Source organism: Leguminivora glycinivorella, chromosome Z (genome assembly GCF_023078275.1).
Source record: "Leguminivora glycinivorella isolate SPB_JAAS2020 chromosome Z, LegGlyc_1.1, whole genome shotgun sequence".
NCBI classification, from domain to species: Eukaryota; Metazoa; Arthropoda; class Insecta; order Lepidoptera; family Tortricidae; genus Leguminivora; species Leguminivora glycinivorella.
The window spans coordinates 37,672,881-37,698,037 of record NC_062998.1 but is presented as its reverse complement, the minus strand read 5'-3'; the positions used below and the strand labels follow the sequence as shown (position 1 = coordinate 37,698,037).

At 37.6% G+C, this 25,157-nt stretch overlaps 3 protein-coding genes across 5 annotated transcripts; all 3 read right to left on the bottom strand.

Annotated features, from left to right (window-relative positions):
- Nucleotides 1-1,141: 1,141 nt before the first annotated feature.
- On the bottom strand, nucleotides 1,142-14,088 carry LOC125241621. Of its 2 annotated transcripts, XM_048150183.1 has the most exons (7): nucleotides 13,707-14,088; nucleotides 12,857-13,027; nucleotides 10,403-10,588; nucleotides 10,147-10,188; nucleotides 8,778-8,831; nucleotides 5,693-5,815; nucleotides 1,142-1,867 (listed from the first exon to the last, which is right to left on the bottom strand). In XM_048150183.1, exons 1-7 carry the CDS (start codon nucleotides 13,855-13,857, stop codon nucleotides 1,344-1,346), a joined length of 1,251 nt encoding a protein of 416 aa, XP_048006140.1. In that variant the 5' UTR covers nucleotides 13,858-14,088; the 3' UTR covers nucleotides 1,142-1,343. The 2 variants fall into 2 exon arrangements, with proteins under 2 accessions (XP_048006140.1, XP_048006141.1); XM_048150184.1 differs by lacking the exons at nucleotides 1,142-1,867; nucleotides 5,693-5,815 and adding an exon at nucleotides 7,979-8,195.
- Nucleotides 14,089-16,407: 2,319 nt separating this feature from the next.
- Nucleotides 16,408-20,514, bottom strand: LOC125241878. 2 transcript variants are annotated; one of them, XM_048150561.1, is made up of 6 exons: nucleotides 20,305-20,514; nucleotides 19,704-19,872; nucleotides 18,266-18,516; nucleotides 18,153-18,185; nucleotides 16,756-16,968; nucleotides 16,408-16,580 (listed from the first exon to the last, which is right to left on the bottom strand). In XM_048150561.1, the coding sequence occupies exons 1-6, from the start codon at nucleotides 20,459-20,461 to the stop codon at nucleotides 16,420-16,422; spliced, it is 984 nt and encodes a 327-aa protein (XP_048006518.1). In that variant the 5' UTR covers nucleotides 20,462-20,514; the 3' UTR covers nucleotides 16,408-16,419. The 2 variants fall into 2 exon arrangements, with proteins under 2 accessions (XP_048006518.1, XP_048006519.1); XM_048150562.1 differs by having other exon boundaries at nucleotides 18,266-18,514; nucleotides 19,714-19,872.
- Nucleotides 20,515-23,026: 2,512 nt separating this feature from the next.
- LOC125240483 (A disintegrin and metalloproteinase with thrombospondin motifs adt-1-like) lies at nucleotides 23,027-24,323 on the bottom strand. The gene is made up of 2 exons (XM_048148377.1): nucleotides 24,074-24,323; nucleotides 23,027-23,317 (listed from the first exon to the last, which is right to left on the bottom strand). Exons 1-2 carry the CDS (start codon nucleotides 24,321-24,323, stop codon nucleotides 23,091-23,093), a joined length of 477 nt encoding a protein of 158 aa, XP_048004334.1. The 3' UTR covers nucleotides 23,027-23,090.
- Between the last annotated feature and the right edge of the window lie 834 nt (nucleotides 24,324-25,157).

Genomic DNA, 25,157 nt, shown 5'->3' with positions numbered 1-25,157 from the left:
GGTTATAAAAATCAAAATACAAGTTATTTTTAAAAGTCGCCGAACAAATGTTGATCAGTATAAGGAGAATAGCCTAGAGTTCAATTCTTCGCCTTTGTTACAGGCCCCACTCTGTATACCTACACATAAATTCAAACCTGTATTCCCTAAACGGGGTAGGCAGAGCACATGCAACTACTCAAGATTTAGTGCCACGTCAATAATTAATGACATAATTATAATAATTAATGACATATTATAATGTAACTTATCGCTGAACTAAATATCGAAAGGAAGCCACTAATGAATGTCACATTCTTCGTGCTAGAAAAATATCTAGGTAGGTACACTTATTATGCACTCGACCTGTTAGTGCATTTGAGTGATGATCTGTTTCCAATTTATCAAAATAAGACCTTTTCAGTACATATGTTGTTTTTTTTACGCACTAGTGCGAGAAGTGGTTCATTATATGCCAGGTCGAAACTTCGGAGGCTCATTCAGGGTGCCTAGCCGAATGGCACAAACGCTCACGAAACGCTCACGAAACGAAACGATAGTAGATATCTATCCCTATCGCTCTTGCGTGTTGGCGCGACAGAGCCGGACTACTTATGTTTCGTTTTCGTTTGGCGTCGGAGAAATGCCATTCGGCTACGGGGCCTGTACTGAAAAACGTCGTACGATACACGTGCGAAAAGGAAATTCGTAACTCGTGTCGATTTTGCTAACAAGCAATTTGTTATTAGATACATATAAGAGCCCCAAGTTCAAAATTTGCCAAAATAGTACATTTCGATACAAGTGCGGAAAAGAGGAAGTTCGATAAATTAAAACACGACCGAAGGGAGTGATTTAAATCGCCAGGAGTTGAAATAGTACATTACGATACAAGTGCGTAAAAAAGGAAGTTCGAAACGAGTGGCGATAAATTAAAACACGACCGAAGGGAGTTTTTTTACGCACTAGTGTGAGAAGTCGTTCATTATATATGTCAGGTCGAAACTTCGGAGGGCCATCTGGGGGCCGATTTTTGAGTCTCACTTTCACTAAAATACCGGTTGAAAACGGTGAATTGCCTATTATTTTCAGTGACAATTTTCTGAATTCGAACGCCGTGAGACTCAAAAATCGGCTCCCTGTACCGAAAAACGTCGTACGATCGGTACGATACATCCTCCCTCCCTTCGGTCGTGTTTTAATTTATAGCCACTCAGTTCGAACTTCCCTTTTTTTCGCACTTGTAATGTACTATTTCGCTATTTACAAGATACGTAATAAGACTAATAAGTAATTAAGGATGCCCCTTGTTCACAAAACATTTTTGTTAATAATTATAAGTAATTCTAAATTAAAACAATATGTTAAGGAGATCGACACAGTGCATTTCTGGGATTTGTAAAGCAAAATGCATTGTTTTCTGGAAGGGGTATGGGCAAGGGAGTGCTTCTTTCTAAAAATATCCGTAAAGTCGATTTAAATAGGAAAGCCGGCCATTTGTCTATAGTCACCGGAGTTGAAGCTTTCGGTTTGATTTTGTTTGATTTAGTTTTGTGGCTCGTTTGTGTGCTATTTGCTTTTGTACTACTAGTTGTAGTTGTAGTTGTTTTTGCGATTGTACTATTTTCCTTATCTAGTGGATTTGTTTCTGAGCTTGCATTTGCACGGCCTTGAGTAATATTTTTCAAATTTTCGATGAGTGTTGTGTTGTCTGCCGTGAGTGTTGTGTTGTTTGTTTCTGAGCTTGTATTTGCATGGCCTTGAGTAATATTTTTCAAATTTTCGATGAGTGTTGTGTTGTTTGTTTCTGAGCTTGTATTTGCATGGCCTTGAGTAATATTTTTCAAATTTTCGATGAGTGTTGTGTTGTCTGCCCTGCGTGGATTATCTGCAACAGCGGTGGGTACACTATACGGTGCTTAGTGCGTTTTCACATTATCCGATCCGATATCGGATTTCAATGGCAAAAATTAAAGATGACGGCTTAAATATGGCTATTGGCTTATTGGGATATCGGTCCTACACCCGATATCGCATCGGATAATGTGAAAACGCACTAACACGGGCAAATACAATTGCCAGCAATCTACATGCCATTGCCGCGTTTGTTCAATAGGCATAACTATGGAGCAAATGTGGCAATGGTATGTAAATTGCTTGGAATTGTGTTACCCGTGTAAGAGGCTTGAAGGTGAGGTGCAAAGACCTATATAACTTCGTATAGACCGATAAAGCCTAAGAAAAAAACGTACCCCAAAACCATACAGAAAAAGGTACGGTGAGCTAGATGGCGATACACCTTTGGGGTACGCTCGGCTAGATGGCGTTAATATTAATATTTGACATTTTAAAACATATCAAGCTAAGAATATGGGCCAAATTGTCAAAACTGAGGTTCAAAAGTTTTAAGCCTGTGTCGAGAGATGGCAGTCTATGCACTGTGATTACACATTTTACTTTGACAGTAACTCTCTTTAATACCACCAAATACCACTTAATACTCGATCCTCTTTGCCAATAGGTAAATAGATAAGTAGTTTTTATATCAGTTGCTGTCATTGCTTGGAATGGGCAGTGACACAAAACAAAATGAAATGCCATCCATACTTTGTACTACATATAATGTTATAAATATATCAAACTATGAATACTCAGTTCTCTTTCTCATGATATATTGTTCCCTCTCTCTTTCGAGTAACTAAAAATATTTAAGTTATTGCCCCAAGGGCTCCAACTCTCCCTCTATATAACTCTGGCTCTTTTCTTTTTTTTCCTCCCTTAGGATTATAGCTCTCTCAACCGATCAAGAACTCGATAGAAAACGATCAAGACCTTCAAAGGAATTCTCTGCTCCCACAACCTAGACGCTGGCGAAATTGTCCCAATGGACAGATGCCATGAGAACTAAAAACTGAACTGAATGTTATAAATATTTAATATTAATATAATATACAAGGGGCTTTTAAATAATAAGATAGTAAATCATGAGACATTGTGTAACATAGGGTCATCAGCTGCATAGCTGCTCGCCCATAATTAATTAAGTAATATTTAATATATTTATTATTTGTATGTCTTTCCCATCACGGAACAATGGTGTTCCGGACCTTTGGGAGGCGTGCGCGGGGCCGAAGCCAACGCGTAGAACCCCTTTTGACACTTTAATGACACACATGGGACACATGCAGAGGCAACACCCGCCAAGATGTAAGGACTATTTTGAGAGTTAATGGAATAACCTAAAATGAACTGGGCTATTGGATGAAAGTGATGGATTAAATACTGGGCTATGGGATAAAAAACTGGACGCCTGCCTAATAATTAAACGGTCCCCACAAGATGGGCGCCCACAAAAAGCGACATCCAAGATGGCTTAAGGGCAACACCGGTGTGAGAACTCAAGGGTGTCTTTTGTCTCTTTCTAACGCGTGCGAAGCCGCGGGCAAAAGCTAGTTATTATAAATGGGAAAGTGTGTGTCTGTTTGTTTGTCCGTCTTTCACGTTAAAACGGAGCGACAAATTGAGGTGATTTTTTAAGGGGAGATAGTTGAAGAGATGGAGAGCGACATACTTAGCCTACTTTTCGTCTGTTTCTAACCCCTTACTTCTCTAAAATGGGGGGAGGGGGGGGGGGGGGCGTTTGAATGGAGCATTCCGCATTTATTTATTTTATTTATTATAAATAACTGGACTGTAAGTTAATGTTTTATCTTTCATCAAGTTCAAGGGAACATGAATATAGAAGAGAACATTCAAATTCAGTATACGTACCTTAGGCTTAATTTATACTTAATGATACATACATATACAATCACCCCTGTATCTCATAAAGGGGTAGACAGAGCACATGAAACCGCACAAGTTTCAGTGCCACTCTTGGCAAATAAGGGGTTGAAAGAAAACGAAATTGTGACATTACAGTGACAGGTTGCCAGCACTTGCCATCCTCTCGCCTACGCCACAGTTTAATAACCCATATATCCCTTCTACGACACCCACGGCACATCTCGGACACTGGCGATCAAATATATGAAAGAGGCGCGTTCCTAGCACACATTCTAAGCTCGTGTAGGTGAACGCGTACCATGCTTGTATGAGTGAGATATGACAGGTCGACTGTTCGCGTTTTTGACAGGCGGTAACTGTGAGGTAACCGAGAGGGGGTGGGCGCCACTTTCAGCGGGGAGCGGGAGTGGCCATACTGTACGATAGTACTCTTTATTATACTGTGCCCACGGGAAGAAACGGTGTGGTGAAATTCTTAACCCGTCACTCTGTCTAATATTTATTTTTGGTAGAACAAGAAAGTTTTTACTTACTTTATATTTATTTTATTATGTACTTACTCGTACATTTTCGCATATGTAGTGTCATAAGTATAGTAATTGAACGAATAATTAATGAATCAATTAAACTAAACAGTCAACAGTTTATATGGCTAAACATGGTAACTTTCTGTGGCTTGCTGGCTTGCCATCCAAATTGCTTCTCAGCTATCACAGAAAAGTCCCTAAGTAATATGCTTTATGTTATGTGCCACCCTTTTGTGAGAAAGTTAGAATATTAAAATTTAGGATGGAAAAGAACCATAAGGACCCTTCTGTAAAAGAAATGCAGTGAATATCCCCTTGTCAGTTATTGTACTACGATAATATACATGTAGGTACAGATGTAGTGCGAAAAGATTTGCCTTCGTATTGTTACGGAAACGTACGAACGTGTCATGCTATTTCAGTCAGTCTCAGTACAAGATGTACTGACATTGACTGAACTAGCATGACAAATACGAACGTTTCCGAAGGAAACCCTTTTCGCACTACATCTGTAGCTAAGTACATATTAACCATTCATAAACGCGCACTATTGTCCCAGATTTGTAAGAACCTCTTTTTGACACATGACTGCGTGCACAATACGTAAACTCGCGCAACCTAATGAAATTTTAAATAAAATCCTGTAATAATATTAAAAAAAAATCAAGTACTTAAAAACAATATTTCGCTTACTTTAAACATAATCTAGCACTTGTTACATTTTTACGGATCTTCGTTAGTGAGTATTTTACGATATTAATTTATCACGCAGGATTTACTTATCATGTCATTTATCATTAATTTTTATTTTTAAACTAGTGCTGTAGCAGTCTGTCATTTCGATTCAAATGACATTTCAGTAAGTTGATAGGAATCGTATATTTGTTTAAGCGCCTCCTTGTACATAGGGCCTAATCGATTCCACCAATTCAAAATTAATCGTTAGATTTGGCAAACGATACGTCTTAGCCACATCACAACATACTTCAAAACAAATGTGTCAAAAATGTGAACTTACAAATCCGGGACAATAGTTATCTAGCCGATAAAGTTCGTTTGTCCCTTTCCGACGTATATGTGTGATAGAAAGGGACAAACGAACTTTATCGGCTTGATAACTTTAGTGAACATTTATGAATAAAGCCTCTGCCACACTTAAAGCGTTTTGATAGCGGAGTGCAATGATAGCGGTGCGTCGGCCGAACGCCGGCGTTCCGCTCGCAATTCGCACGCATTCCGCTCGCAATCCGCGCTCGTTAGATCCCGCCGGCGTCCGCTGGGCGCAACGCCAGCGTTCTTCCGGCGGCGCACCGCTATCATTGCGCTCCGCTTACGCTCTCAAAACGCGCATGTTGTGGCCGAGCTTTAAGGAGGTAAGAGATTAAGACACATTGACTTACGGTAGTTCCTTCTCCGCAGTGGCGCATTAGAACGTCGACGACCAGCGAATAGTTGGCTGGTTTTCCTCGGAGCTTTCCTAGTTGAAGTGGCTGTTTTCTTACTAACAGTACTTGTTTTCATTTCTGTTAACAAAATATATTTATTTGTTCTCAAATAAAAATATCTCAATTTTATAAAAACAACTATCGTTTTCAATTCTCTTTTTTCCATTCTGAAAATTTTCATGCCGAAACAATTCAATTAGAATTTGGTAAAAATGTACTTAATTTGAGGTCCGAGGAAGAACATCAGACAATATAAGAACTGTCCTATCAAAAGCCGATATTGTCGAATTGACATCCATACTAATATTATAAATGGGAAAGTGTGTGTGTCTGTTTGTTTGTCCGTCTTTCACGGCAAAACTGAGCGACGAATTGACGTGATTTTTTAAGAGGAGATAGTTGAAGAGATGGAAAGTGACATAGGGTACATTTTGTCTCTTTCTAACGCGAGCGAAGCCGCGGGCTAAAGCTGGTTATCAATAATTTTTAAGAAAAAGAAACCGCCGCCTTTGGGGTTCTGGTGAAAGGTAGGTACTTGCGAATGTTGGATTATGTAGAAATGTGTACGATGAACGTATCTGCATGCTGTTCTTATAAAAAACACCAAAGTCACTATAAGTGTGCCGTTCAGATTTGAGGAGTTCTGTTCTGATCATCATAAGCAGTTCCACTGCAGCAAATGTCACTGTTCTGAACGTAAATGCAAGCTGTTCATTATAATATACCAAAGTCATTATAAGCGTGCCGTTTAGGTTTAAGGAGTTCCGTTCTGATTATCAACAGCAGTTCCACTACACGAAATGCCACTGTTCCGTACGTATATGCATGCTGTTCTTATAAAAACACAAAAATCATTATATGTTCCCTCAATTTCTCCAGTTTCTCATCATCAGAACTGGGTTCTGATAAAAATGGGACCAATCTGTATACATATACATTCAATCAAAAAAAATTTTTTTCAAAATCGGTCCAGTAACGACGGAGATATCGTGAAACAAACATTAAAAAAAATATAGTGACTCGTATTTTTATGAAAAAATCAAGGACTTACATCACAAATGACCTTTGATTAAGTGGAACTGCTGGGAGTGCTGGGGATGATCAGGACGCATAGCTCATGTTAGTCATGTTAGATTTGTTCTCAAGATCGAGTTCTGGTCATGGGAATCATGAGGACTTGTCACAACCTAAGAGGATACGGGCGTTACGTATTGCTCCGAGTATGTCCATATTTTTAGGGTTCCATAACTTCCGTACCAAAAAGGTACGGAACCCTATCCGTCTATCCGTCTTTCTGTCACATTACTAAATATCTCGAGAACTATCTACTTATGCTATCGCTTTGAAATTTGGAATATTTATGAACATCGTGAACACAAATTGAAAGTAGGTATTGTTTTTTTAATTTTTAAATATCTGGGCGACCGAGCTTCGCTCGGTTCTGTTTCGTATCCTTGACATGTGTCGCCATCTAGTTCAAAAATGAATAGTACCTACATCGAGCGAAAGAATTCTCAGCCTTAACAACACAACTACTCCACACGAGATGGCGCGCATTTCGCCACAAAAACTCAAATAGTGTATTTTTCTATTCGTTTTATCCTTGACCTGTGTCGCCATCTAGTGTTTGCAATAAATAGTACTTACATCGACCGAAAGAATTCTGTCTTAACAGTACAACTACTGCACACGAGATGGCGCGCGAAGAAAAACGCATGAAAACTCGAAAATTCGCGTTTTCCGGGACCTAAGGATAAGTTAGACTGATTTTTCACCCCCAAAAACCCCCACATAACAAATTTCAGCGAAATCGTTAGAGCGGTTTCCGAGATCGTCAGTGTAAATAAATATATAAATAAATAAATATACAAGAATTGCTCGTTTAAAAGTATAAGATATTAATTATAGAAAATGGCCAAAAATGGAAGGGGGGCAAACTGCAAATGTCAAGTAACTAGGTCAAGTCGGATATAGTTAGAAAAAGCTCAAATATACAATTTTTATATTTTTTTTGTTGTGGAAAAAAAACGTTTTTTGAAGGAAAATGTAAAAAAAATACCGCCCTCCCCCCCCTTATCTCCGAAGTTTACCAACGAACATTTTTGATTTTTTTACCAAATATGGCTATTATAATAAATATTACCTACAGGAAAAATAAAATCGTACACGTATCACGTATCTTGAAAACATTTTTTTTAATTTATAAAAACCTTTCAGATTTACATTTTTAATTTCACCGCCCTTGCGGGTGTTTATTGTACCATTTGTACCTGTAATTTTTACAGAATAACAATAAAAGTATCTACCTGCTTTCAAATAGAGGAAAAATGGTTAAAATCGGTTCACGCAATAAATAATTATCCCATAAAAATCATCTTCCATACTTTAAGCTCGCGCACTAGTTTACTTTATTTTCCGGTAGACTGCTAGCTGTACCACAGAATATACAGGGTGGGGCCTGTAACAAAAGCAAAAAATTAAACTATAGGCTATACTCCTTAAACTGACCAACATTTGTTCAGTGACTTTTAAAAATTATGAAGTCTTTAATTTTTTTATTTTTCATACAAAATAAATATTAGCTTCAATGTACGCCATTATTGTTGTCATTGACGTTGTCTGTCACACTTTAGACTTAACAGAATTCGCAATACATTACCTCTTAGAAAAAACTTTCAATGGTAATAAAAATCAAAATACAAGTTATTTTTAAAAGTCGCTGAACAAATGTTGATCAGTATAAGGAGAATAGCTTACAGTTTAATTTTTTGCTTTTGTTACAGGCCCCACTCTGTATAATAGTACAGCTGTACGTTGAGCGCTCATTTCCTACATCGCGTTTTTCTTGATATAACATATGGGATCGGGTCAGGATTAGGAGCGTCCTGACGACAATGTTGTAACGTAAACTATTGAAGTCGAATTGTCTTGATTTTCTTTGGACGTTGTTTAATAATAAAATTGTATATTAAAGAAGAATTGAGATTGTTTTGCCCTTAAATTAATCTAGTAAAGTTAGGAATAATAATATAGCACTGACCTGTAGCCGTTTCTTCACGGTTATCATTATAATTATTGCTTCTTCTATAAGGTCCTATAAAAAAACACAAAATATAGATACCATAGAAAATATTTTTACATAAAATAAAATATGTTAAACTAGCAGTTTCGCAGAATATGTTATTAACCCTTAACTGCATGAATTTTTCTTTTAACGAGATATTAATATATGTGATAGACAACGGTTTTCTGACTCTGGGAAAAAAAATAAAAAAAATATTTAATACCGATTTTAATACTAAATCAGTGTTAGAAGTTAAATAGGCCAAAAGTTATATATATAAATATATAATTATTGGTAAGTTTTATTTGTATTTGTAATTTTTTACTACTATTAGAAAAGTACACTATTTGTGAAACCCCTATGATAAAATGTTTAAACATAAACTAATTACTAACTCCGAATAAATCTGCCTAAATCACATACACTACATAAATCGCCATCATCCTGTTTTTTCACACTTTTCCGCCATTTCATCTTTATCCTTAAATAATAAATAGTAAATCATAATATTGTTTAATTTATTTAATATTTATTAAATACTGAATAATAATTAAGCTTATAAATGTGATTTTGGATAGCTACATATTGAGCCACAGGCCATCAAATATATGATGCATGCATCACCATCACCCAAGCATTTAAGGGTTATGTGAATGTTATATTTTGACCGTGGCGTGATAAAAATTAACTATTTGGCAATTATTTTTCATATCGCCCGTCCGGAAACAGTACTTTTCCCTATTAGGGGTGAGCAAAATAGCACTTTTCTGTTCCAGGACAGTAGGTATAAAATATTAACGCAACTAATCTTTTCGTTGGCACACAGAACAATGTAATTACTGAAAAGGTAATAAGAAGAAGAGGTCGAGGAAGACCCAGGAAGAAGGTTTGTTGACCAGCTCAAGGAGAAGACCGGTGTCATGTCGTATCAAGATCTAAAGAGGAAAGCGGAGAATAGAGAAATATGGCATATATTTACTCCACCGACAAGAGCTACAGAGCTCTTTAATAAGAAGAAGAATAATTATTATTTAAGATAAAAATAGGTACCTAAGTAGCTACGATAAAGAGAAATTAACGCTTCAGTTGCGTACAGATTAAACAATATAAGTTGTAATTTATTGTACGAGTAACATATATACTTATCAAAATCGCTCTCTTATTTTAGGTGTTATTTTATTGTAAGTATTAATAACACTTTTAGTAATTATGTATGCTTCATACCATACCTTAAATAAAAACGATTAAAATCCACTTTTTAGATCCATGATCATCATGAAAACTAAGGGAAGTTGGTAAATAATACATTTAAATAGATTTTTATATTAAATAATTACAAACAAACCATAATAATATGAGTAATCCGGGAAGTTACGATGAAAAAATCCTGTAAACAAATATTGGTATTTTAAGACCGAATCAGATATTTTTATTCGGCAATTTGTGATTTGAATTACCATGATTTCACAGCAATGTGCTATACAGTTTATTGTAAATTATTGCAGGTGACTAAATAAACACCCTGAATAACAAAAAAATATATTATTTAAATGGAAAATGCGTATTTTTATTGAGCATTTTTCTTAGAGTTGTGTGCTTACGGCGTCCATATGGGAGCATATTCGGATACATAGGTGGTACTGGCTCTGGCATCATTCCATAGAAGCGCCTGTGAGGAACCGGTGTGCCTGGCACCGGCCAGCCCCACGCGTCAGAGGGCGCGCCGGTGTACACCAAGGTAGGGTAGTTCGGGTGTCCCCTCGGTATCTCGGCCAGTGACCTAGGACCTGTACAATAGTTGTATTTGTTTTACATGGGGGAAAAGTTGTTGTTTAACCGCACGTGCCAATATTGATACCCGAGCAAGCGAAGGATCTTAAGCGTTTTCAAGTCACGAAGGTTAAACAAACTTTGCGACCCAGTGAAATTAAATTATGCAAAATCATTGATCATTAATACGAGTAGGTAAATTTTACCAGCCAGCATAAAACGTCAAGTTAAACTTAGCATTAGCACTCTCGTGAATACCAAGAGCAGTTGGTGCGGGATTTTTTTTTGTAAATTACCTCAGCAATTCCCGTCAACTTTGTACAAAAATTAAGGGAAAAGTTAAATTTGTTTTTATTAATTCCTATTTTGTTACCAAGATTTTGTTGATTAATTGAGATTTTATTAAGTTTTATTTCGTCATTAAGGTTCTCTAGTATCTATATTTTCTTAATTATAACAATTATCCTGTATATATCTTACGAAAGTCGAATTATATTACTAAATGTTGGTAACAAAATAGGATCAATTAAAATTTGCTGACGTGGCATTGTACAAAGTTGACGGGAATTGCTGACCTAATAGTCTCGTGTGATTATAGTTATTTGTTATACAAGGGGGCAAAGTTGTATTTTAACGCCGAGTGTGGAATTGAAAAACGAGCAAGTGAAAGGATTCTATAGTTGAACCACGAGCGAAGCGAGTGGTTCTAGAATAGAATCCTGAACTTGCGAGTTTTTTAACACACGAGAAGTAAAATAAATTTGCACCCGAGTGTAACACAAAACTTTTCCCCTCACTATAGCGAGGAAACTACAACGCAAAAAAGGCGTTTATCACTGCTTCCAGTAGTTCCACAGGTGGTAAATCATCTTTATTACTAGATTCACCTACTTTTATCAATTTTAAAGCAGTTAATTTGACTTTATTCAAGGTCAAATTACTTTACCCACTAGTGGATAAAATACGTTTTTACCCGCTGGTATTAAAGGACAAAACACGTGTTTCCGAGCTAGTGAGGGGAAAACTAAGTAACACGAATCCTTCTGCAAATTAAAAAGTGTTGTAATTTTCAGTATTTTTTTTCATGTAAATATTTCATGTAATAAAATGTATTTTCTATCATAAGGGCGGATTTTTATTCTGAGCTTTTTAGGAAATATGAGATTTTTCTAGATTTATTTTTCAATCAGACGACGACAACAACGTATAGGGTACAATCTGCAATTTTTTTTTTTCAGAAAATTGCACCTTACCCACCAACGTACAAGGTGCTATCTGCTACAAGAAAAAATCGCAGATTGCGCTTTGTACGTTGTTGTCGTCGCAGAATCATGAGCTCTTTCGATTCCACAAGAGAAATTTCTACTGAATAACGCTTATCATACTTACGTATAACTTGTAATCTTATACCTAACCTACTCATTGGAAAAAAATATTTGGAACACTTTTTCTCTCCTATTAGGATGGAAATTTTTGATTATTAGTATATATTTTTATATACATATAATCCTACATAAAATAAATCCAAAAAAATAAACTGAAATCGACAACAAAATAAAAACCGGCCCAAACGTTCTCACGTGTATTTTTAACCTCCGAAGCAAAAACGACGGGGTGTTATAAGTTTGATGGTGTCTGTCTGTTTGTGTGTGTGTGTCTGTCTGTGGCATCGTAGCTCCCGAATGGATGGACCGATTTAGATTTCGTTTTTTTTTTGTTTGAAAGCTGAATTAGCAGAATTAGTCAGGAGTGTTCTTAGCTATGTTTCATGAAAATTGGTCCACTATGTCACAGTCGGGGGTTTTATCAAAATTTTAATTTTGTGGCTAGGTTATTGACAATAACTTATTGACTTAGGGTCTATAGGCACTTGTAGGTGTACTACTAATTTATATTTCATGACTACGTCGGTCACAAGTCACAAGCATAAGATGGTACAGCCCGTCGGATGGTAACTAATAAGCAGTCACTATTACGGTGACCCATAAAGGCCATAACCGACGGCAACTCCTATAATCACACGACCGTTAATCTCTGGCAACTTTATCTGCAGACACACATTTATGAATAGCTAGAGTAATTTAGCTGTGGTTTTTTGTTTGGTAGCTGTGTTTTCTATACACGCTACCTATTGGTTTAAATGAGATAGTTAGGTACCTTTAATTTATATTCCGACGAAGTCAATAAAAAAAAACCCTACCTATGGTACAGAATACATATTAGTACAAGCCTATAGACAGTAAAATAAACCAGCAATAAATTGAATGTTTCTTGTAGGTACTCACTTGAAATGGTAATTTCTGTTTTTGGTTTGTCTGTAGAGTTAAGCAATGCGCCAGCGCCGCCGGTGGAGCCGTCGCCCTCGGCCGCAGTGGTGGCGCAGGTGGACTGCTCCACCGTGACGGCGTCCGCGGCGCCCACGCCTCCGGACCGCTCTCGCAGCAGTTTGATATACTCTGTAAAGGTTGCCTTCGAATACAGACTGGCCTAAATAACTTAATGCCCGGAATACATGAGAACTAGATTTCCAGGATTGCAAGAGTGCAGTAAGCTAGCTAGTTTGTGCAATTGTGCATCCATTCGCGTGTACATAACTGTAAACAAAACTAACATATTTCCAGGGGATCGATTTTTGAATTTAGAACGCACGAATTCGCCGTTCGAAAGTCTGTGGAAAACGACGTAATGCTATTTTCAAAAAAGGGCGGCTAGTAATTTTAAAACTGGTGGTAATGACCACTCGTTTTCGATTGGCTAGAAAGTTAATGCTAAAGTCAGAAGAGATTTTTAATACCTTGCCACCTTGCTTGCCTTGTCATGAATTGTGTACTGTGTGACTGACAAAGCTAGTATACGTTCGGCTGGTGCGCATTGACTTTCATCATGGGTCATGACTAGCTGACTAAACTCATCTCATCATGTCATGTAGACACTAGACAGTAAGCTATCTAGGTATGTAGCTTGCAATCCTGGGAGCCAATTTTTTAATTTCGACCGTGTGAGTGTGACCGTCGGTACTTCCTCATACCTCCACTACCAAGCATTTGAAATTTACCAATAAGTAAAATTTCTGGGCATAAAGATTTTTAGGAATATTTTCTTACTTACCGAGAATTTTTACAAAGATTTTTTTACCTGATTTTAGGATATCTACTAAAAGTAAAGCCTGATTCAATCTGTCGTCGTCAGTCTCCGCTGGAACTTCATTGATGGCGACTTGGAGTAACCCAGGTTGAGGAGTGCTTACTAAACACAGTATAAGTCCAGATAGAAATATGTACAACATAACTAATACATTTATTTTGTTCACACTGTATGGTTATTACTGACACGAAATAGATTGACCTCTCCCTTGCTCTTTGAATTTTATGAGCAGCCCGTGTTCGCAATCTGAAACGGAAACTGTTGGCAAATAAAATTGATAAGAAAAAGGTGAGATGTAAAACGTGATCGACTTTACTTATACTTATGTATTTGAACTACTCATACACGGTCGTTATGTATTTAACCTATTATAAAAAGTTTTTTTTATATTTAATATATTTTCGCCTCAGGTAAAGGCTCTCTTGATACTTGTAAACGAATCTTTGCTAAGTTGCATTTTATCCACAAGAGTGCAAACTAATTTCGTAGAATTGACGAGGTTTCTTCACGTTTTTCCGAGATTAAAAATTAAATATAATTATAATAAACTAAACAACTAATCAAAAAGTCACCCACGATCTGTAATTAAATTTTTTTTTGTTTAATCCGAGTTTCGCTTGTTGTTTTCGGGGATTTTTTTAATTTGGTCGGGAGAAGCAAAAATCGGGAGAATATATCCCATCAAATCCCGACCATCGGTTACCCCTACTAACAAAAGACAAGAAAATTTGCCTTATTGACCCAATGATATCTACCCACCATTAGATATCAATGGGTCAATAGGGCAAATTTCCCACCTGAAATTAGTACCTAACTACCTATGAGTGTTTACACGGGAGTGATTATCTTTTGTTCGTTTTTATAGCCGATAGCTCATAGTTTACTAGCTCGCGGTGGGACCAGTGCCGCGGCGTGCAGCGGGGCGAGCGAGCGTGCGTACATTTTATGCAGCGTCGACACTTGTATAAGCTATCTAAACCATTTTCTATGAATGGCAAGGAATGTAAAAAGGTTCCAGTCCAGTAGACACATCGATTACTTAGTTGAAATTACCTACCATCATCCTCCTTGCGTTTTCCCATTGAACTAATCCCAAGATTTGGCGTAGACACTTTATAGTTTTACGAAAGCGACTGCCATACCCGCGACCAATTTACCTATACCATCCATCAGTCAGGAATGTCCATATTGTAGAAATTATACAGACAACATTTAATTTTAATATATTAATTAACATGTTTTTATTACAATTACATTATGTGTGCACAAAGCATGGTGTTAAAAATGAGCAATTTGTTGTACGAGGACGACACCGATAGTTTAAAGAACGGTTTTTTTTTACATTTTCCTTCATAATTCTTTTTTTTTCACTACAAAAAAAGTATAAAAAATATGTAGTTTTGATATGTACAGTTTGAGCTCTTTCTAACGATATCCCACTTGACCTAGTAACTTGATATTTACAGTTTGCCCCCCTTTCATTTTGAGAATTTTCTATAATTAATATTAATAGATTTTTCTCAAACATGGTATGAAATATTGATGTTATGTGCCTTATAATTGGCAGCGAAGTATGACGTTGCAGGTGCGGCTAGGACGATTGATAGATAATGGAATTTCATACAAACCTTGCAGGCCAAGGCCGGCAAAGACTTCTTTTTTAATTTCCAAACACAGATAATTGTGACATAACTTCCAGGTATTTAGCCAATTAAAAAAAAACTATAAGGGGCTTTATAGACGTGCCGACTGCAACTGGTACGGGCCCTAGACAATATTTGATTTTGGGTGCGTTTTCATCACAGATGTCATATATACCATAGATCAAGCAAACGTATCTACTTAGCGTGTCAAATGAACTCAGTGAAATCCACTGAGTTGTTCGTCTTTAATTTTTTTGTAAGTTGAAGTCAATCAAAACATAAAAAATGCCTCGTTACGTGATATTCAATTGCAACAACACAAAAATTATGAACAATCAAGAGCCTGAGACATATTTAAAATTACAGGCAAGAAACAACTTCAGTACAAAATTTGACACGCTCGGCCCCTATACAAATAGATGAACTTGTTTCTTCTATCTAAATAAAGTTCTGTGGTTTTCATACAAAAAAAAATTTTTTCGTTTTTTTTTAATTTTTTGTTTTTTTATAGCCGTATACGGGGAATTAAAGGGGAACGAAAATTCGATTATTTTTGCGCTACGACGCACCGTTTAGGAGATACAGCCATCCAAAGTTACTATTTTCAGTAGACTTTATTTATTTCATACCATGTTTGAGAAAAGCACTATACATACCTCGGCGGGAAATGGGGTTGCCCGCCTCAGACCTATCCGGCCTCGCTTCGCTCGGCCGTCTATATATGTCTTCGGCCGGCAACCCCATTTGTCCCGGCCTCTGTAGTAATGTAAGTACTATAAAAAAAATACTTTCAATTTGTAGAGGTGAACAATGTCCAAAACTATTCCAAATTTCAAATAACAAAAAAACTGAAATTTATGTCGTATATCTCATCATAAAAGTACTATTATAAGATAAAGAAGAATCCGTTATTCGTCTTCGGCTAATAGAGGGCTTCGTCATTTCAGAGGTGAACTATTTCTGAAAAACCAATAAATTCTGTAGGTAGGTACTTAATTTTAAAAAGCGATTAGGAGTTTAGAAATAATATATTTGTACCTAATTTCCTTGCAACCTACAGATTATTCTGTGCTCGTGCTGTCAACAGTTGTTAGTTTTTTTCTTATTATAGTTTTTGGGGTAATATTTATCAGTTTGAATTCTTTTAAAAGTTCCGAAGCCACCTCTGCTTCTATTATATTGGTATGTTTTATGTACGTTGAAGTTTTTTTATGAAATGTAGCTGAAAAGAAAATGGTAAGTCTTGTATAACACTCAAACCAACTCTATAAAATCCTAGTGAAATCATTAATTTACATTAAATCATTACTTTACATGAAATCATTTCGTAAGCAGTGAAAATAATTCACGCTTGTCTCTACAGCATCGTGGCACAAAAGATCTCTACCATCTCTTACTTTTCTTTGAAGTTCGTTGCTGCCCCGTACGGTGAGAGGTGCGAAGAGATTTCGTAGTGGCTCTACTAGGAGCCGTTGCATGCGTGCGCTCTATATTCTTAGTACTTTTTGTAGGATTCTTTGTAGTCTTTGTAGTTGACATTTTCTGAGTAACAGTAACTTTAGTAGTTGCTACTGTGTCAAGTGTTGCCGGACTATTCAGTCGTCTATTAGCTGCGAAAAATAGGAATTGGGATATGTAGGTAGGTACCTACATATTAAAAAAAAACCGGCCAAGTGCGAGAAGACTTGACTAGAAGTATAGGTATAGCGCCATCTCTTGGTGAATTTGCTAACTAATTTGCGCGACCTGTGTAGTATGTTGGTTATTCAGGGATAATTCTTTATGATGTTAACCGATTTCGACAGTTTTTACTTTGTTTGAAAGAGATTTTTTTAAAGTAAACTCTTGTATTAATTTGAAGTGCGATATACATCCGCAAGAGTTGAAAGTTAAAATCTGAAAAGTTTTTTTTTATTAGCAAAAAGTTTCTAAATTACAGACACCATTTTATTTTTCCTGTAATATTTAGGATAAAACCAATCTTTCATAAAATTTTCATAATTTTTCGTTGGTAAACTTCGGATATAAGCTCCCCCCCCCCCCACTCCTTATTTAACGGAACGGTATTATTATTTTTTCCACTACAAAAAAATTATAAAAAATAATTGTCAGCGCGCGTCAACGCGCGCTTTGAGATCATTGATTTTCTATGTTTCCGTTCAGTTGAGCGCGCGCTTTCGACGCGGATGGACGTATTTTAGGGTTCATCGGGTCGTCCGAAATGGAAACCGAAGCTTTTAATACGGAATTATTTATAGACGAAATAGAGAAACGTCATGGGATATGACTTGAGTATGACATGGCTTTCAGTCAGCCTGGTTGACAAAATTCGGTGGACCCAATATCTCCGTCTTCTGGCGCGTCGTTTCAGCCGTCGGTATAATATCACCGTTAAAACTGTTTCTACGTCCGTCTTCGACAAATGTAAGAACTCTACTGACTGAACCATGGCGGTCGCGGCATCGCGCGTTCAACGCCCGGCAAGCGCGTGTCATGTGAACACTATACAAAAATTTAGCGCGCGTTTAACGCGCGTTGAACGCTTGTCATCTGAACGTACCCTTAGTAATGTGACAGACCAACAGAGCAGCGCCATAAGGGTTCCTTTTGTACAGTCAACAACATAGCTGTGAATACAGACAAAGTGTCAAAACATGCACAGGCAATAAAGTTCTGTATACATATTTTTGTCAGTTTGACTGTATTCATAGATGTGTTGTTGACTACCTTTTTGGTACGGAACCCTAAAACAGTATATTTTTATTTGTACACCAACTACACCAAGGTAACTTACTTTGTGATTTAGGAAATCGACGAGGAGGAACATCTGAAAAATATTTAGTAAGTTAATGGTGGCGGAATAGCTATGTCCAGCGCAAAAAAGTAAAAATATTGCTGTAAGCCGACCGTAAAAAAAGTAATCAGGCATGAAACGTCTCCAAGGTCTTAGCGGTGGCCCTACTGGACCTGGCGCTTGTGAAGGATGAGGCGCGACGTACAACGGCATGGTATACTGCAACGAGTTGTCCGCCCATGTGGTTCCAAGGGCCGGCCAGTGCAGCGGAAACAGGGGCGCGGCGTGAGCCCTCGGGGGCTGCCATGCCGTCTCGCCTTTATTGGGCATGGGATTTCTGTTGTATTCCTGAGGTACTATGGCTGTGGAAACAGGGTGTATAAATGACAATCTGTGGAATATTATAATATTGCATTAATGCAGAGGCCGGGAACAAAGTGGTTGCCTGCTAAAAAGTTGGTACGTCGTAAAGTACGTCAAAAACGTCGTACGATACACGTGCGAAGAGGAGGTTCGTAACTTGTGCCTACAACCCTTTAAATGCGAGCTGGTACGATTGTGAGGATTGTTAACATATAAATGTCTATTTTAACACATGTCATTAAAATTCGAAAGTTAGTTAGCAAATCTCGATTTCTCGTTTTGAAAGGGTTAAAACCTTACAACAGTCCCCTCGGTCATGTTTCATTTTTATCGCCACTCTTTCCAAACTTCTTCTTTTCCGCACTTGTATCGTAATTATACTATTTGACGACCGATCTGGCCTAGCGTGTAGTGACCCAGGCCCCGTAGCCGAATGGCATTTCTGCGACGCGAAACGAAAATGAAACGCCGCGAAAGGTAGTCTGGCTCTGTCGCGCCAATGGGTACGCAAGAGCTATAGACATAGATCTGATATCTATATACGAGCGTTTCGTTTCGTGAGCGTTTGTGCCATTCGGCTACGTACCCTAAGTCCGTTTTCACATTATCCGATCTGATATCGGATGTCGGAAGGATTTCAATAGAAAAAATCCAAGATAGCGCCTATAATGTATGGGATATCGGTCCGACATCCGATATCGGATCGGATAATGTGAAAACGCACTAACGCCGCGGCTTGCGTGGGTGACGGTCGCGCGACGGCGATGCGACGCATACGAAATCAAACCTTATCGATATGGAAGTAGACGATGAGACGCGACGGCGACGGTCGCGCGACCGTCGCCCACGCAAGACACGGCGTAAGCCGCGGTCCTGGGTTCGAATCCCAGCAAGGGCATTTATTTTTGTGATGAACACTGATATTTGTTCCTGAGTCATGGATGTTTTCTATGTATATAGTATATATTTATCTATATGTATAAGTATGTAATGTATATCGTCGTCTAGCACCCATAGTACAAACTGCTTAGTTTGGGGCTAGGTTGATATGTGTAAGGTGTCTCCAATATTTATTTATTTTATTCTATTGCAGCCATTGCCTGTAAAGCTTTTCTAAAAAAATACTCGTACTTAGGGCATAGCGATGTACCTACCTTAGGGTACGAGTATAGGTGCTATTTAAATAGTAAATACGAACGTGTAGTTGTGAATAAATTAGGAATGGTTTGTTTTAGCGATGACGCAGACGTCTGATTTTCCAGGACAGTAGTCGCTTTGCTAGTGGATTGTTCGATCGTCGTCGTCGCAATTGTCGTGTTGGCAACTTGAGATTCTTGTCGTAGTAGTTTGAGGTAATCTATGATAGAATTTCATTAGATCTTTTTAATTGTAGGTTGGTACTGATTGGTATACCTAGGTATTTACCAGGTGAATTCCTCTACATCTTGACTATTTATTGACATACATCCATTTACGGGGTGAATTTATAAGTCACTAGCTTTTGCCCGCGGCTTCGCTCGCGTTAGAAAGACACAAAAAGTAGCCTATGTCACTCTCCATCCCTTCAGCTATCTCCAATTAAAAAATCACTACAATTCATCGCTCCGTTTTGCCGTGAAAGGCGGACAAACAAACAGACACACACACTTTCCCATTTATAATATTAGCATGTATGAACGGGATCAACCCCGAAATGACGACTCCTTACTTAGGTAAGTAGTGTACCTGTGGACTCAGGAATCGAGATTTTGGGGTACTATGCATAGTCGTTAACCCTAAAGGTTCTTACCTGTTTTCAGAATGTCTATTAAAAGTAAAGCTTGAGTTAACTCGTCATCGTCCGAATTTATGAGACCAGCCTGATCAGCGGCAGTTACGTCATATAGTAACCTTTCTTGAGATAACACTATTAAATAAAAACCAATAATAATCAAAACAAAAATCATAACTAAAACATTGCATTCCGTGTAGTTATGCTACAAATGTGTCGAACTTTACATACAAAATCATTGAAGTTTTATGTGTTTGTACGATAAAAAGTAGTTTGATAAAGCAGTATATGTAGTTGTTTCTCTTATGTTTATTATAATAATACACACACAAACAGATTGTGCAATTCGAAATAAGCTGTAGGTAACTGTAATAATGCAAGCGGCTCTCCGGCTTCAGTTGCTTGTTTGCTAGAGTGACTGTCGGCCGCACAGCAATGCAATTAAGTAACTATTATTATAATTGCCATTAACCAAGGATGATTTATATAGGATCGACAATCTTCATACTAAGAATCGTACCTCCATTTTTTAGCGCCACCTATTTAATACTATCTACACTCTACACTGATGATGCCTAAAATTTTTTTTTTTTCAAAATGTGTATTGACGTGATATTAGGATATTAAAATAAAGAAATAAAAACACGCAGAAATATTTGGGGAAAATATGATTTTTGCTACTTCTAAGCTGCGAAACAGCGCCTAGTTTTATCCCTAAAATGCCCATACATTTCAGGGTAGGTACACTTTTTGTATGGGCTATGTCAGTCCCGGTGTACAGGGTGGGGCCTGTAACAAAAGCAAAAAATTAAACTGTATACTATACTGAATTGCTGAATTTTTAAAAGATGATTATATTGCATATTTAAATTGTCTACTGTCACTGTTACATACCTTTTATTACAGTAATGGCATCAGTTAATTAGGGTAAACTTATACATATACAAGCTTTAAAGCACTATTCCGAAAGACGATTTTTGGTTGTTTCACCGAATTAGGCGAGTCACTGAATGTGTCACTGAAGTGAAACATAGGTACCTTACCTACTTTATTTTTTCTACAGATAGGGTGAACTCGTCACCCTAAGTATCTGTAGAAAAAATAAAGTAGGTATGTTTCACTTATCCGCATTGACCTTATATTTGATAATTATTGCTTAAGGAATAGTGATAATCGAGCGGTAGGCCCCTTGGTTCGAATAAACATGAAATAGAATTATGCAAATTAGGGTAGGGTAATTGTTTGCATTTTATAATATTATGTATAATGTTTTACAATGTAAATAGATGTTTTATAATAAATAACATTAAAAAGGTTAGACAATTCCTGTCGTCAATAAAATTGCCTAAAGTCGTAATAAATTAGGAAAGGGTATGTATATAAATGTGTGTCATCAGTCACCATCATCCTCCTTGCGTTAACCCGGCATGACTCTATTGACAGCATGTCAAAGTTTAAATTTGAATAAATCTTTGTCAAGGTCATACATTTAAGGGTTAACAACTAATCCCAAGATTTGGCGTAGGCACTAGTTTTACGAAAGCGACTGCCATCTGACCTTCTAACCCGAAGGGTAACTAGGCCTTATTGGAATTAGTCCGGTTTCCTCTTATATGGAAACTATAACGTTAAGTATATTATGATAGAATAACAAAACATGGGTACCACAAATAGCCGCTATTAGATTGTTTTTAAACGCACAGAGCACATATCTATGAACCTCTAGCAGTCCTATGTACATATACACATAGGTACGTTCTTTGTGAGAGTAGGAGGCTACCGATGATTCCACCCAATGATTGCAACGGAAATCATCGTCAAAGGGTTGCACCTCTAAAGGCGTTTCAGGGCGGACCGGTTGGCTCCGCCCGCAGGCGTTTATTGTGTACCCTAGGTACCCTAACTATAACTACTCTACCTCTACTACACCCTATCGTAGACACATACATGTTACTTAGGTAGCTTACTTCATTCTACCACTAGGTATGAGGCTATCAAGTTAGCAGAACCTGCTTTCTTTTGTTGGCTACTGGGGACAGATTTTTGAAATGCGACTATATGTAGGTTAGGTACTCGGCGATTTCGTTCAACTATATCTCCACTACACTAATAGTTATTTGTTATACAAGGGGGCAAAGTTGTATTTTAACGCCGAGTGTGAAAGGATTCTACAGTTGAATCACGAGCGAAGCTAGTGGTTCGAGAATAGAATCCTGAACTTGCGAGTTTTTTAACACACGAGAAGTAAAATACATTTGCACCCGAATGTAACACAAAACTTTTCCCCTCACTATAGCGAGGAAACTACAACTCAAAAAATGCGTTTATCACTGCTTCCAGTAGTTCCACAGGTGGTAAATCATCTTTATTACTATTAGATTCACCTACTTTTATCAATTTTAAATCAGTTAATTTGATTTTATTCAAGGTAAAATTCGTTTTTACCCGCTGGTATTAAAGGACAAAACACGTGTTTCCGAGCTAGTGAGGGGAAAAGTCATTTAAATTTTACAAATATAATTGAAATATGGAGTGGTCGATAGATACCTACATTAGCTTCAAACGTACTAACTCGCGTTTTTTTCCAAAATATCATTTTGTCGTTTTCCCACACACTTTCGAATCAAAAATCTGCCCCCAGGAGAGGTTTGTGTCCACTGAACACATGTGAAATAAATTAGCGAAACGAAATTCAACCAACAAGGGGATGAAAAGATTAACTACCTACTTGTAATAAGGTTTTAATGCTAAAAGTATAATACGCTTTCGTCACACTTAATCAATGCATTCACGTTAGTTTATGGTTAGGTGTTTTCAGTGAGGGGGTGGGGGTGGGAGATCGGCGGGCAAGGCGTGCGGCGGCACGGGCGGCGCTGCTCCTCGCGCTCGCCGCGCGCGCAGCGGCCGGCCACGCACGCGCGCCGCCGCGCCATGAAGCCCGAGCCGCAGCTCACCGAACACGAGCCCCACTTACTCCAACGGCTCCATACTTTGCGGTTTGACAACATTTCGTCGTCGTTGCAGCTGCCTTCTGAAATTACATATAAAATGAGATATTTCGAAACGAGGGGCGATAGACCAGAACATGTCCGTAGCTAAGCGACTGTTTTATGTCGCGCGCCTACCATACCTAATGTACCTACAACGTTTTACAACCCACAATATCCACTGTAAGGCCCTTCAAGTTCAAAGTTTCCAATTTTCCACATTGTCAAGTAAGTACTTTGCGCGCTAGTACGCTAGGTACTTTAAGTCGTCGTTTCGTAATTTACTACTATAGGTACGTCCGATCGGAACCCATGAAAATGAGATCCGTCGCCGCCGTAGAACAATTTGTATGGTAGTTCCGATCTCCGTCATCCAATTGATTTCCGTCATTCTTCGGATCTAGTGCGCAACCGTAAACTACCACAATTAGTTCTACGGCTACGACGGATCTTATTTTCATGGGTTCGGATCGGACGTAGTAGGAAATTCCAAACGAGTGGCGAGTCCGTGCGATACGAACTCTAACATTATCCCACAGTTTCATCCTTGAGAAATTGAAAAAGTTCTAGCGGCTAGCGACTCTGGGATCTTTCTCTATGACAAGAAATGTGCTACTTACTAGTGTGACCTACTTACCTATTGAAAAAGTAATTTTAGGATGCCACCGGGAAAGCGCTAAACTAAAAACGATCCCTCTGAACGACCGCACTTTACTCGTTAAAAATATGTAGGTAGCTATGTAGGTACTGCCGTTATAATATAATTACTATATTATTCTGATATTGCGGTAGGTACTTACCTAATTTATTGCTTAAAACCTGCAAGTTTTCAGTATCCGCAGCTTCGGTACTCGTTGCTATGTCCACACATGGTTTACTGCATAATCTTGTTTTCTTGAGTTCTGTCTTTATTCGCTCTTTTAACACTAGACTGGCCAGTTCTGCAGGCTTTAATACAATTTTATTGTCACCTTCTATAACATCGTTGTCATCACGAGTGGTAATTAATGGTATAAGACCGACGATAAATATTACTGACAGTGAAAACATGTCAAACCAAGCTACATACGGCTTGACAGTTTTGATTTTTAATTGATTTTAACAAAGTGGCATTGATACAATAAATAAAAACATGTAAGTTTGGTAGAATGAAGTTTAGAATAGTATTCTATCTAGCTATCTACACGTGTGAGAAAACGAGACGACATGACAATGATGCCACTTTGTGACTTTCTTCATTTTACTCTTTTTTTTTAAAGGGAGAGGCGGCAGAAGGGACACGCATGTTTTCAGGGGGCCGATTTTTGAATGTCAACTATTCGATTTCGTGAATTTCGTTCAATAATAACTAACTCCACACACAAAAAACGAGTGGTCTTTACCCATCGATCTAAACTTCTTTACCCCTAGATTTAACATTACTAGCCGTCCTTTTTCAAAAATAGCATTACGTCGTTTTCCACAGACTTTTGAACGGAAAATTCATGCGTTCAAGATTCAAAAATCGGTCCCCAGTTGCTACTTTCTCTGGCTCAGGACAGTAGAGTACCTAACTGTAATGACTGAGTAGCGAAATTAAGTATTGAGTAAGTAGAAATTAAAAAATCATATTTTCGGACTATTTGCATGATCATAAAATCAATGAGCCACATCAAAAACCTCTGTACTTATTTCACGGTACTTTAAAGTCATTGTAAAGTCATCATCATGTACAATAATTACTTATATGGTAATATAAGGGTGATATCAAAGGTAATAACAAATAAAAAAAAATCCATTACTTTCCAAACATTTTATTAAACAGCGTGATACTTATTTGTGATCTGTAAATGGTAATAAACATTATGTCACTAGAGGAGCAAGTTTGAAAAGTCAAGGCCATAA

Bases quoted from the DNA above. Each gene is read 5' to 3' on its own strand.
- LOC125241878 (XM_048150561.1), bottom strand. From the start codon at position 20,461: ATGATTTTTGTTTTGATTATTATTGGTTTTTATTTAATAGTGTTATCT. The intron at 19,873-20,304 runs GTAAGAACCTTT...ATTCTATCATAG, and splicing joins AATAGACATTCTGAAAACAG to ATTACCTCAAACTACTACGA. The intron at 18,517-19,703 runs ACTATTTAAATA...CCCTGTTTCCAC, and splicing joins ACAACTACACGTTCGTATTT to AGCCATAGTACCTCAGGAAT.
- LOC125241621 (XM_048150183.1), bottom strand. From the start codon at position 13,857: ATGTTGTACATATTTCTATCTGGACTTATACTGTGTTTAGTAAGCACT. The intron at 10,589-12,856 runs GTGAGTACCTAC...ACTATTGTACAG, and splicing joins AACAGAAATTACCATTTCAA to GTCCTAGGTCACTGGCCGAG. The intron at 1,868-5,692 runs GTAAGTCAATGT...CCGCTGTTGCAG, and splicing joins ACTGCGGAGAAGGAACTACC to ATAATCCACGCAGGGCAGAC.
- LOC125240483 (XM_048148377.1), bottom strand. From the start codon at position 24,323: ATGTTTTCACTGTCAGTAATATTTATCGTCGGTCTTATACCATTAATT. The intron at 23,318-24,073 runs GTAAGTACCTAC...ATGTAATTTCAG, and splicing joins GGTTTTAAGCAATAAATTAG to AAGGCAGCTGCAACGACGAC.